This window comes from Belonocnema kinseyi, chromosome 2 (genome assembly GCF_010883055.1).
Source record: "Belonocnema kinseyi isolate 2016_QV_RU_SX_M_011 chromosome 2, B_treatae_v1, whole genome shotgun sequence".
Taxonomy (NCBI): Eukaryota; Metazoa; Arthropoda; class Insecta; order Hymenoptera; family Cynipidae; genus Belonocnema; species Belonocnema kinseyi.
The window spans coordinates 177,300,215-177,313,833 of NC_046658.1; the positions used below are offsets into that span (position 1 = coordinate 177,300,215).

The window sequence follows — 13,619 nt, forward strand, 5'->3', positions numbered from 1 at the left end:
TTCTTTGGCTGAAAATTCGTTTCTCTTTAGTTGGACATTAATTTTTTTAACTAAAGTTGTAATCCATTTTTGCTTGAAAATTTATATGTTTATGAGAAAATTCATTAATTTTGATAAAAGCTCGTTTTTTCGTTTAAAAGTTACTTTTCTAACTGCAAACTGAACTATTCTAGTTTTGATTGGTAAATTTACCTTACTCAGTTGAAAATTTATATATTTTATTGAAAGTGTATATTTTTTGGTAGAAAATTAATCTTTTGAGTTTAAAATTGAATTATTTTGTTGAGAATTAATTTTTTATTGTTGTTGAAAATTGATTGTTTTAACTGAAAATTTAATTCTTTTATTTTTGGTTAAAAAGTAATTTTTTATAAACAAAAAAGCTAAAGTTATTAGCCTGGAGGAAGGCCAGGGGAGGAATACACAAATCAGAATCACGGTGCGGCCTGAGGACCGCACGGCCATACTTAAAGGTAAAATATGCAATAAATTGTTTGCATCTGATTATAGATTAGCCGAGGGACACGCAAGACTTATGCATAGATCGGAAGTTCTAATTATGGACGCTGTCGTCGCTTCGCAGTTGATAGGATTAAGCACAGGATCGGCAAAAGATGTGGGTTGTCCCTTCCCACATGATCCAATGGCTAACTATCGCGAAGAGGGCGAGTACAAATATTTTTAACTATTTTTTTTAACTCGTCATGCTAAAGAGATGCGGTTTACTCAGAGTGGCCGGTCGCTGCCAGGGATGAAAAAAATGCACGGTAATTTCCCTGGTCACAGACATTTTTCACGATCTTTGAAAATGAACTCATCTGAACTCTTTTAATGATGAAAATTTTACAATTTACAGTAATCAAAACTTATTAGCGAATTAAAGGCAGGCCTCGCAATTACTTCAGAGATAAGAAATAGTGTAAATAGTGTCACAAATTTGAAAAAATAGTATTTTTTGCTTGAAAATTTTAAAATTTGGCAGAAATTTCAACTATTTTGTTGAAAATTCATATTTTTGGGTAGAAGATTCTACTGTTTTGTAGAAAATGTATCTTTTTGGCTTCTAAATTTGACGGTTTTATAGAAGATTCAATTTTTTGGTAGAACATTCAACTATTTGATTGAGAATTTATCGTTTAGTTGAAAATTCATATGGTTAGATTGAAAATTCAACGCTTTCGTAGACAACTCGTCTTTTTAACTTAAAAATGCACAAATTTGGTTTAAAAATACTTTTTTGTTGAAAATTCATATTTTTGGGCTGAAAATTGAACTATTTTGTTGGAAATTCATCTTTTTGGTTTGAAAATAAAACAATTTGGTTAAAATTTTACTATTTAGTTAAAAATTAATTTTTTTTTGTTGGAAATTCTTCTGTTTCGTTTAAAATTCGCCGTTTGGCTTCGAGATTCAACAGTTTGATAAAAAATTTAACGTATTGGTTAAACATGTCATTTTCTGTCAAAAATGACTATTTTCGGGATGAAAATTGCACTTTTTTTGTCGAAAATTCGTTATTTTGGCTCGAAAATTTTATAGATAATGCAGTTATTTAGTTAAAAATTCAATTGTTTTGTAAAAAATTCGTTTTCTTAGCTTAAAAATTTAAGAATGTGGTTGACATTTTTTTCTTGACTGAATTTTTTTTACTTACAATTGAACTATTATCTTTAAAATTCATCTGAAAGGTTGAAAGTTAACTTTTTTTTTAAATTCATTATCTCGGGTTCAAAATTCAGCTAATTTTTAGAAAATTCACATTTTTGGCTCGAAAATTCAATAATTTGGTAAAAAATTTAACTATTTGGTTGAAAATGTATGGATTTTGTTCAAAATTCGTATTTTTTGGTAGAAAATATTTTTTTTAGTTAAAAATGCCACCATTTAGTTAAAAATTAATCTGTTTTAGTTGAGGATTGGAGTATTTTGTTAAAAATTAATTTTTTAGTTCTAAATTTATCTGCTTTGTTGAAAATGCCTTTTCTGATAGAAAATCAATTTTTTTTTCTTAAAAATTCGACGGTTTGGTAGAACATTTAATTCTTTGGTTGAGGATTTACCTTTTTGTTAAAAATCTATATTTTTAGATTGAAAATTAAACTTTTTTTTATAGAAAATTCGTTTTTTTTTGTCTTGAAAAATTAACAATTCGGTTGAATTTTTTAATTCATGTACTAGGGTTGAAAATTCAATTGATTCATACAAAATTTGTAATTTCCGCTTGAAAATTAAATAATTGCAACTATTTAGTTAAAAATTAATCTGCTTTAGTTGAGGATTCGAGTATTTTGTTCAATATTAATTTTTCTTTGGCTAAATCCAACTTTTTTAATTTTAAATAACATTTTTTTTTAAATATTACATTTTTAGATGAAAAATCAGTGTTTTTTGCAGTTAAAAATTAATTTTTTAACTCTCTTTATTTCTTTGTTGAAAATGTATGCATTTCGTTGAAAATCCCCTTTTTTGATAGAAAATAAATTGTTTTGGCTTGAAAATTCGACGGGTTGGTGAAAGATTTAACCACTTGGTTAAGGATTGACCTGTTTGTTGAAAATTCATATTTTTAGATAGAAAATTCAGTTATTTAGTTAAAAATTCAATTGTTTTGTAGAGAATTCATTTTTTGGCTTACAAATTTAACAATCTGGTCGAAATTTTTTTTCTTGACCGATTTTTTTTTTACTTAAAATTAAACTATTTACTATTATAGAAAATTCGTAATTTTTGTTAGAAAATTCAACTGTTTTGTAGCAAATTCTTTTTTTTTTGCTTAAAAATTTAACATTCAGGTTGACATTCTTTTTCTTGACTGCATTTTTTTACGTAAAATTTAAATTATTTTTAAAAAATTCATATTATCGGGTATAAAATTCAACTGATTTATTGAAAATTCTTATTTTTTGGCAGAAAATCATTTTTTTTTTTAGTTAGAAATGCCACTATATAGTTGAAAATTAATCTGTTTTAGTTGAGGATTCAAGTATTTTGTTAGAAAATAAATTTTCTTTGGCTAAATCCAACTTTTTTTCAATAAATTTTTTTTTTTACATTTTTGATTGAAAATTTAGGTTTTTTGCTGTTGAAAAATTAATCTTTGAACTCTAAATTTATATACTTTGTTGAAAATTCATCTGATAAGATTGAAAATTCAACAATATTGTTGAGGATTTACCCTTTTGTTGAAAATTCATATTTTGAAATTAGAAATTTATTTAATTTAGAAATTTGATTTCGTCTTTTTGACATAAAAATTCCAAAATTTGGTTTAAAATTACTTTTCTGTTGAAAATTAACATTTTCGGGAAGAAAATTCGTCCTTTTGGTTTGAAAATTCAATTTTTTTTTTAGGACATTCGGCTTGGAAATTCAAGAATTTGATCGACAATGCCACTATTTGGTTGAAAATTTAACTATATGGTTGAAAATAAACTTTTTTTTTAAATTCTATTATTTCGTAGAAAATTCCTTTTTTTTGGCTTGGAAATTTAACAGTTTAATAGAACATTCAACTGTTTGGTTAATAATGTAATTTTCTTTTAAAAATTCATATTTTCGAGTTCAAAAAATGAACTGTTTTGTAGAAAATTCGTCATTCTGGCTTGGAAATTCAAGGATTTTATAGAAGACTGATTTGTTTTTTCGCTTGAAAATTCAACAATTTGTTTGATATTCTTCTTTTGGACTAAAAAATCGTTCTTGGTTGAAAATTATAATCTTTTGTTGAAAGTTCGCCTTTTCGTCTGGAGTTTTTAAAACTTTAAATTTAACTTTTTTGTTAAAAATTTAGGTATTTTGTTCCAAATTCGTATTTTTTTTATAGAGTCAATTTCTTTTTTGTCGAAAATGTTGAAAATTAATCTTTTTTCGTTAAGATTTCAAGTATTTTGTTGAAAATTCATTCACGTTGGCTAATGCAAATGATTTTTTATCTAAAATTAAAACATTTTTTCTTCAAATTACAAATATTACATTTTTCGTTGAAAATTCAGTTTTTTGTTGGTTAAAAGTAATTTTTTTAACTGTAAATTTTTCCATTTTGTTGAAAATTCATTTGTTTGGCTTCGAAATTCAAGGATTTTATAGAAAATCCAACTATTTGCTTGAAAATTTAACTATTTTTTAGAAAATTCGTTTTTTGGCTTGAAAATTCGACAATTTAGTTGATATTTTTTTTTGCTTGATCTACAAATTGTGCTTGGTTGAAAATTAAATTACTTTGTTTGGTTAAATATTCCAATTGTTTTTTTATCTTAAATTAAAATATATTTTTTTAAATTTCAAATATTACATTTTTCGTTGAAAATTCAGTTTTTTATTTGGTTAAAATTAATTTTTTCAACTGCAAATTTTTGTCTTTATTTTTTTTTAAATAAAATTTAATTATGTTTTTTTAAAACATTTTATGTGTTTGGATAAACATTCCAATTGTTTTCTATCTTAAATTAAAATATTTTTTGTTATAATTTCAATTATTACATTTTTGGTTGAAAATTCCGTTTTTTGTTTAATAAAATTAATTGTTTTAACTTTAAATTTATATATCTACAACTATTTGTCACAAAATTGAACTATTTTGTAGAAAACTCTTTTTTTTCTGGAAAATAAAAGAACTCAACTATTTAGTTACACATTTTTAAAAACGAAAAAAATAGAAACTAAAAATTAATAAAATAAAATTTAGACTAACTTTAGATCGATTGTTCAACCTGCTAAGTTAAAAATTAATGTATTTTGTTGAAAATTCGTCTTTCTTGGTAGAAAATTCAACTACATTTTGTTGAAAATGTATAAATTTTTTTGTTTAAATTCGTCCAATGGCCACCCTGAGTTCACTAATTCGCTGACTAGATTTACGCTGCTCACTTGCAAAAGCAATCGAGTAATTTAAATAATAAAAAATTAAACATATTTAGTATTTTTCAAAATATTTTTGTCCTGAAAGAACATATATCCATTTCAGGATTGGAACTTTTGAATGATCTTGGACTGCGCCATTTAGAACGATTTCTGTAAATATAGAAAGCTGATTTTAGATAAAATTACAAATATTTCGTCAAAAGAAACACATGAATAAAAAGTTTTTACAATATTCATTACATTTCTAGATTATATTTATGTCATAACTTTGATTTACATTCATTATTTTAATAACTGTAACTTAAAATAGATACTTAGATGTATTTTTATACTCGCTATCATTACAATTTTAAATATAGCAACATTCTTTTATAAATATTACATTCATAATGGAATTTCATGTGTTAACATTTTTTTTAATCATCCCAGTTTGCATGCAAGGACGGTTGTGCCTTAACATTTTTCATGTGCAAAAAAAAAACAATAGTTTCTTTATTTTCATTTGGCGCCTCTTCCCTTTTTAATAAAAAACTGGGCTACGATTTACAAACTTCTTCATATTATCTTATCTCTTTTGTATTTTAGTAACAGTACATTAATCCAGGAAATTTTAATTCTATCGTATTTATGCACTCTACCCTAAATTTCTAGTCACTGAAAATTTCAGAACTTTATAATAAACAATGGTAATAGTACAACAGTTGGGAACGATGTACTGAAAATCCGAAAATTCCTTCATATTAAGCGCTGATGACACTTTCTGGATATTTTCAAATTTACAAAACAGAAAAAGTGCGATATCAACTCTTAAGAAATAATTATATCAAAACACAATCACAACAAATATGCGAGGATTAATAAAAAGTTCAAACAATCACTCTTGACTCGCAACAGATTTTTCAATTGACTTCTCCCTCATTTTTCACCACTTTTCCTCAATCTGTTTTCAAAACTCCTTGGAAAAAAAAAAAATAATAAATAAATCATAGAACTGTGCATTTTGCTCTCTTAGAGAAAACGTAAAGATTAGAGTTCAATGTACATAAATGAAATTTAAAATACTACGTACATGGAAAAATTATATGTAGATACTAAAAGCCCTTATGTATCATGATATATTCTTGGCAAATAGAAACCTATTAATGATTATGTGCGAGACGATGAATTCGAAAAGAGAAAAATATTCTCCACGCGTTGCACTCTTATTTTTCATAAGTAAACCTGTATCACACTGCATTTAGTCTATGTTTAAGTATGCTTCATGATGCATAAAAAATTATATTTATCGAATAACTGAATACTATGGAAATAGAATGTACCTTATCGAAGTAAAGAATTTTTTAATTATTATTATTATTATTTAGTAACGCGGTTGTTGTTGGGTCAGGTTGTCCATTTGGGATCGAACTGCAGTTGCGGCTACATTGCTCGCTGCATTTTGCACATGCTCGTTTCTCAAAAATGTTGTCGCGAATTCTTGTTGTGCCTTTTGCACACTTGCGGTTGATGATCGATAAATGCGATGTACCTTAAAAACAATGAAGAATAAAAGAATCGATCACAGCAATTTAATTTGAGAGAAAATAGGGGAATATATTTTTTTTTTCTCGAAAGAAGAAGGTTGTTTTCCTGTAATATTTTAATCTAATAAAATTAGTGGGTCAAAATTTACGAAAACAGGCCTCACAGTTCCTATGTGATGAAATGTAGGGACTCAAAATGTACAAAATTCGGGATAAATTCAGAATATTTCAGAACAATTCAAGTTACATTCAAAAGAATTTAAATGAATTGGAAAAATCTTTTAAAATAAAAAATAAATTGATTGATAAGAATAAATTTTGAATGAATTTAGAGAGATTTAAAAGAAATGAGAAGAATTAGATTAAATTCATTTAAAAATCAAGCTAATTTAAAAAGTAATCGAGTGAATTGAAAAGAATGAAAAAATATGGGGAAATTAATTGAATTGAGAAGAATTGAGTGAATTTAGAAAAATTTAAAAGAATTTAAGAGGATTTAGGATACATTAATAAGAATTCAGGGTGAATTCTAAATGAATTGCAAAAAATTGGTTAAAATGTCTTCAAATCTGCGAAACCCTACGAAATTCTTCATGTCTTGAGAAAAATTCTTTGAAATCCATTAAAATATTAAAATCTCTTAACATTATTAAAACCCTTGGAAATGTTTAAATTTCTTGAAAATGCCTTGGAATCTTTTAAAATACATTAAAATATTTCGATCTTTGCAAGGCTTCAAACTACTGAAATAAATAAAAAAATATAAAATCTGGGAATCTTTTTAAGTGTCCTAAAAAATTTCTAATCCTTTGGTATATTTTGAAAACCCTTAAAAACGCCTGATAATCTTTTACAACACCCTCAAGTAATTCAAATCTTTTTAAGTCCCATTAAATTGCTGATATCAATAAAAAAATTTTAGCTTTTAAAATAACCTAAATTATTTTAAATCCCTTAAACTCTTTTGAAAATTTTTAAAGTTCTTGAAAATGCCAAGGAATTTGAAAAAAAAATACTTTAATATATTTCAAATCCTTCGATCATTAGTATCAATTAAATTAAAACTATAAAATATTCCATTGCATTCAGTGGAATAGAGTAAATTTAAAAGTGAAATAAAAATCTGCAACTGAATTCATAAAATTCAAAAGAATAATAACACTAAAATATTATAAAATTCCGTGATCAATTAGTTTTGCAAAATTACAAAATTTTAGAAGAAATTCAAATAACTCGAAGAGATATTATTTTAGAAGTTATAAAAAAATATAAATAAAAAATGTAACTTAAAATGATTTTCAAAGATTTGAAGTAAAATGTAGATTTTTGACGATTTTGAATAAAAAAATTAAGAAGCTTTTTAAGAATTTTGAAAGCTTTGAAGAGAATACAAAGATTTTTTAAAGACTTTTATGAAGATTTTAAATCGATTTTTCTACTTATAAAAATTTATTTTTAGAGGCTATTCAAAGAGATTTCAAAACATTCCAGTAGATTTCGAAAATTGTTAAAAAGAAGCTGGAAGATTTTGTGTCAATTTTTTTTAATTTTTTAGAATTTTTTAGAATCTTTAGGAAAAATTTGAATAATTTTAAAACATATTTAGAAGTTTTTAAACATTTACAAAAATTTTCAAAAAGGATTTTTCAAAAGAAATGTTTCAAACCCTTTCTAAAAATTTCGAAAAAGAATGTACAAGATTTTTCAAATTTGCAAGATTACAAAATTTTAGAAAAGATTCGATTTTTAAATACTTCGAAAAAATAAAGCTGTTATGAAGTTTGAAAGGTGAATGAAAAAATGTTCTTTGGATTGCAAGGCAAATTTTTAATGATTTTTTATTTTGAAAAATAAAATTTAAAGTAATATTTAAGAAGATTTCAAAATATTTTAAAAGATTTTTAAAAAATAATCTCAAATATTTAAAGGCAATTTTTAAAAATATTTTTAAACAAATTTTTCATTTGACGATTTTCAAACAATTTGAAAAAATGCAGTAGATTTTTGATTATTTTGAACAAGAAATTATGAAGGTTTTATGGAAATTAAAATAATTTTTTCTACTTACCAAAGTTTATTTTTAGAGGCTATTCAAAGAGATTTCAAAAAATTTCAAAAAGGATTTTTCAAAATAAATGTTTCAAAACATCTCATAAAATTTCAAAAAAGAATAAAGAAGATGTTAAAGCTAAATTTTGCAATTTTGCAAGATTACAAAATTTTAGAAAAAATTCGAGTAAGTTATGAAACATTTAGAAATTTTGAAATAATTTAAAACTTGTCAAGATTTCAATTTGTTAATGTAGATTTTTAAAGATTTCGAAAAAGAAGCTTTGTAAGAATTTTGAAAGGTTTAATTTCTCAGAATTTAAAAAAAATGTAGGAAAAATTCGAGTCAATTAAAAAGATATTCCGGAATTTTAGAAGTTTTCAAGAAATTAAAAATATTTTAGAGCTTAAAAATATTTTTAATTTTCTTCCAAAGTTCTGAAAGGCCTCAATATCTTTTAAACTAAGTCAAATTTTTCCTAATATTTGGTAAAATCCTGTAAAATAAAAAAATTTCTAGATTCTTTTTTGATACATCTAAAAGCTTCAAACCCCTTTTTAAATTTTCTCAAGAATCTTAGAAAAATTATATTTATTTAACATACCCTATTATTGTTCAAATATTGTAAATATACTCGGAAATCTAAAGACTTCAAATTAACAATTTGTTATATTCTTTGAAATCCGATGGTATTTTATTAAAAGTACTGATTTCTGGTTTAAAATTCCAACAAAAATGAAAATTGTACAATAATGATATGAAAAATAATAATAATTTGGAAAATTGATGACTTTTTAAATTAAAAATACCGACGAAAATCATAATTAAAAATTGCTAAAAGATGATAAACTTTGATCAAATCGCAATGATTTTTGTTTCAAAATTCTAATTTTTGATGTAATAAGAAATATCATTACCTGAAATTAAAAAAAAACTGAATCTTATTCAGGGTGGCTGTTTTAATCGAAGAAAAAATTCCCGGTCATATCCCGGCTTTTTCCTCGGTTCGCAAACATTTTTCACGGCCAATTAAATTAAAAAAATCGAACTATATTCTAAACATTTTTCCATATAAAGTAATAAACAATAAACGAAAAATTACAGAATTCAAAGTGGAACAATGTTAAATAAAATTCAAATAAGCTGCAAATTTTAGAAGTTATATAAATCATAGAGTTCAAAGATTCAGATTAAGTTCCAAAAATATAAATATAAAAATAAAAGTCAATAGCTTCACAAATTTAATTTAAAAATCTTGAGAAATCTAGAAGTGGTTTAAAATTTTTCCGAATTAAAAATAATTTTATTGAATTTTTGTTTGGAACTTTTAAATATATTTCAAAATAAATTGATTTTTTTCTCTAATTGTTAAAAAATCCTGCAAATTGAAAAAAATTGAATTTGAATTTTTAAATAACAATAGAACACTTATTAATTGTAAAAATATTAGAGCAATCTTAAGAGATATTTAGAAGTTTTAAAAAGATTCGAATTAAATTTAGAACTTGAAATAATTTCAAATACTTAAAGCCGAATTTAAAATAAAACGTAGATTTTTGCAGTTTTTAAACAAAAATGTCGAATTTTTTTAAGAATTGTGAAAGACTTCAAACGAATAAAAAATTTTCTTCAGATTCTTAGGAAAATTGAAAATGATTTTTCACTTTGAAAAATTATGGAAGGTTTGAAGGATTTTATTTAATTTGCTGGATTTTCAAAAATTGTAGGAAAATTTGGATTAATTTTAAATTTCGAATCTTTTCAAAACTTTATCTTTTAAAATTACTCAAAATTTTTCTATAAATAATAAGTGTTCAATTGTTATTTATGCGTCAAAATTTAACAACTTAACTTATAAATTAAACACTTTTTAAATATAACAATTAAAATCGTAATGCTAAAAGTTTAGAAATTCTTCGAAAATCTCAAGATTCAAAGCTTTCTATGTAAAATAATTCAGTTTCAAATTGTTTTCTTTTAAATGTTTAGTTTCAATTTACTCATCTTAAATGGACAGTGACATATTGCAAAATATTAAAAACTTATTCTTTTTCTACATCAAGAAATTTCAAATTAAATGGGATAAAAATTAAATAATTTAGACTCACAATATTTTAAATCTAATAAAAATCTTTAATTAGGACTATATTATTATGGATTTATTTTTAAGTTGAAAATAGTAAAACACACGTTTACATTTTTTAATGGCTAAAAAATTAATAGAAGTAATATATTAATAAATTTAATATAAAAAAATAATATAAAGAAAGACCTGAAACTCCAAATTAAAAATATATTATTGATAAATCGGAATTTTTTTTTAAATTAAAATTATCGGAATAAATGATATATTAATCTCGATTCTTATTAAGACTTTCGGATTGAAACAGTTACAATCTAGAAATTCTCAAATTTTGAACGGATCTAGAATTTTAAAAATAATTAATTTTTTTCCATTTACAGTTGATAAAATAAAACTGTTTTTTTTTCAAAAATTTTCAACTTCAAATGCTTTTAATTTTTAATGGTTAAAATCTTCAAAACTGCCACCCTGTTTTTTATTAAAAAATCTTCGATTTTAAAAACATCTCATTAAAATTTTTTTTTAACCTTTAAAAATGCATTTTAAAATTCTTTAACTTAAAATATATGCTTAAAAATTGAAAATCTAAAAAAGAGAATTTTTAAAGTGAAATATTTTCGAATTAAGCATACAATTTGAACAAATTATTTAAAAAATGGTTGAAATAAAGGTTTGACAAAATTTTTATTCAACAAATTTGGTAAAATTCGCGGTCAAAAAATAAATTCAATGTCATTTTCAGGTTCTCCCCGGTCTCATGAAATTTTCGGTCTTCCTGTTATTTGAAAGCTAAAAATTTTTTGAATAAAAATTCCAATTTAAGCCAAAAATTAAAAACACTAATACAATTCCAAACTGTTAAAGTTCAATTTTAGTTCAATTTTATTTAAGTAAATTTTATTATTTCAAGAAAAAACTATTGGATTTAAAGCTAATTATATTTATTAAAAAATACCAATTATTTCCGACAAAAAATATTAAAATAAAAAATTCTTTAAAGTCAAGGATCTCTGTTCAAGATAACCGATTTCCTCTAAAAAAAATAACTTAATATAACCTGAAAATGTATAAAAAAGTATAAAATGATGAACCAACGAAAAAAATTAACATAACTTATTTTTTTAAACGAATTTTAAGTCTTCCAAAATTTTATATTAAAATTCGTTAAAAAATACTAATTTTCAGCAAAAAGCACCAACCTGAAACACGTATGATTTAATTTAATATACCATTTGTACTTTCATAAGAAAATAAAAATTATATTAGAACTTCAAGTACTTAAAATGATGATTTTGTTTTCTAAAATATTTAACTTCTTTTTTATAATAAAGGTATTTTGCAGATTCAATTGATAAGAAAGTCTTCATTAATTCACTAAAAAGGATTTCTATTCGGTTCAGAACTTGATGAATCGGTCAATAAATCGTGTTTATTCTTGAAAACATTTTAAAATTACAAAAAATCGAAAAGATTAAAAAAATTTTAGAAAAATTTCAAAATATTCTAAACATTGTAAGAGATTTCACAAATAATTCAGGTAGGATTGTCTTTTGATTATTTTCATCAAAAATAGAGGAATTTTATGCAAATCAGAGAACAATTTTTTATCTTTAGGGATACAAAATTTTAAAAAGTTATTTTTAGGAGAAGCAGGGGAGAGGCTTTGAAGCCTGAAAAAAGGGATTTTAAGAATTTTTATACCTTTACTGAGAATATAAGCCGATAAAAAATAAAATTCTATACGTTTTAACATGTTTAAAATCTAAATACCTTCGAGAGCAAGATACAATCTCCAACTGCTGCGAGAGTGAATCCAGCAGTAACAATTAGCGCAAAAAGTCCCGCGAACGTGCCTTTCATTGTTTTGTCAAAACAAGAAATAGCTACAAAAAGGCCACTGAAATAAAAAATTGAATATAAATTATTGTTCGAAAATTATTGAACTAAAAAAAGGACGCATTAAAAAAATTACCATGAGCCAGTATCTGGAATGCCCAATGCTTGGATAGAGGCAACGACGATTTGAAAGAAGAAGACAAAGAAAAAGACCATGAAATTGATAGAGCTGTCGGTCCTGCAAAAAACCAATTGTAAAATAAATTTAACGTCACGACAAATAAATAATAAGTAGCAACTATTTTTATAGTTTCTACCATACAAATAATTTTGAATTTCTTTTCATTCTTTTTAAAAATTTCCTTTTCTAAATCAGAAGCATAACTCTATTTGTGAATAAAATTCAAGTCAAAAATGTAATTTTTTTTAGAAAATTCACTGATTTTTCTAGAAAATTTCCTGTAACAATTATAATTCTTTTGGAAAACTCCTCGTTCCATATATGAAGATTATAATTTTTTTCGAAAATTCTCTGAACCAATTCAGAATTACAAGCAATTGCTTCGGAACATTTCCTGTTCCAAGTCCGAATAGTATTTTTGGTCCTATTTGCTATAGTTAAAATTGTAATTATTTTGGAAAATTCTCTGTTCCAAATTAAAATCATAATTTTTCTCAAAAATTCCCCGTTTCAAGTAAAAATTATAAATAGTTTCAAAAATTTTCTGTTCCAAGTTTCTTTTCTAACATTTCTAGTGAAAAATCTTAATTCTTTTGGAAAATTTCCTGTTTCAAATCAGAATCATAATAATTTTCGAAAATTTCCCATTACAAGTAAAAGTTGTAATTCGTTTGGAAAATTTCTTGTTCCAAATCAGAACCAGAATTATTTTCTAAAATTCCTATTAGCTAGTTAAATTGTAGTTTTGTTGGGAAATTCCCTGTTCCAAATCAAAATCATAATTTTTCTTAAAAATTCTCCGTTTCAAGTAAAAATTACAATTCTTTTGGAAAATTGTTTGTTCCAAGTTTCTTTTCTAACATTCCTAGTTTGCTAGTGAAAATTGCAATTCCTTCGGAAAATTTCCTGTTCCACATCACACTCAGAATTACTTTCTAAAATTTCTATTAGCCAGTTAAATTGTAATTCTTTTGAAAAATTCCTTGTTCCAAATCAAAATCATAATTTTTCTAGAAAATTCCCCGTTTCAAGTAAAAATTATCATTCTTTTGGAAAATTGTTTGTTCCAAGTTTCTTTTCTAACAT

General features: G+C 24.0%; 2 protein-coding genes across 6 annotated transcripts in view; one reads left to right on the top strand and one right to left on the bottom strand.

Annotated features, from left to right (window-relative positions):
• Positions 1–5,357, top strand: part of LOC117167893 (probable DNA helicase MCM9) — a 54,833-nt gene extending 49,476 nt beyond the window's left edge. For all 5 annotated transcript variants that reach the window (XM_033353132.1, XM_033353128.1, XM_033353130.1 and 2 more), the window contains 2 exons: positions 511–665; positions 4,964–5,357. In XM_033353132.1, coding sequence (XP_033209023.1) covers positions 511–665; positions 4,964–5,016 — 208 coding nt within the window. In that variant the 3' untranslated portion in view covers positions 5,017–5,357. The remainder of the gene's footprint in view (positions 1–510; positions 666–4,963) is intronic.
• Positions 5,358–5,820: 463 nt separating this feature from the next.
• Positions 5,821–13,619, bottom strand: part of LOC117167896 (secretory carrier-associated membrane protein 5A) — a 29,901-nt gene continuing 22,102 nt past the window's right edge. The window contains exons 6-8 of the mRNA XM_033353134.1: positions 12,489–12,590; positions 12,287–12,413; positions 5,821–6,388 (exon numbers count right to left, since the gene is read on the bottom strand). Of these exons, the coding sequence (XP_033209025.1) occupies positions 6,221–6,388; positions 12,287–12,413; positions 12,489–12,590 (397 nt within the window). The 3' untranslated portion in view covers positions 5,821–6,220. The remainder of the gene's footprint in view (positions 6,389–12,286; positions 12,414–12,488; positions 12,591–13,619) is intronic.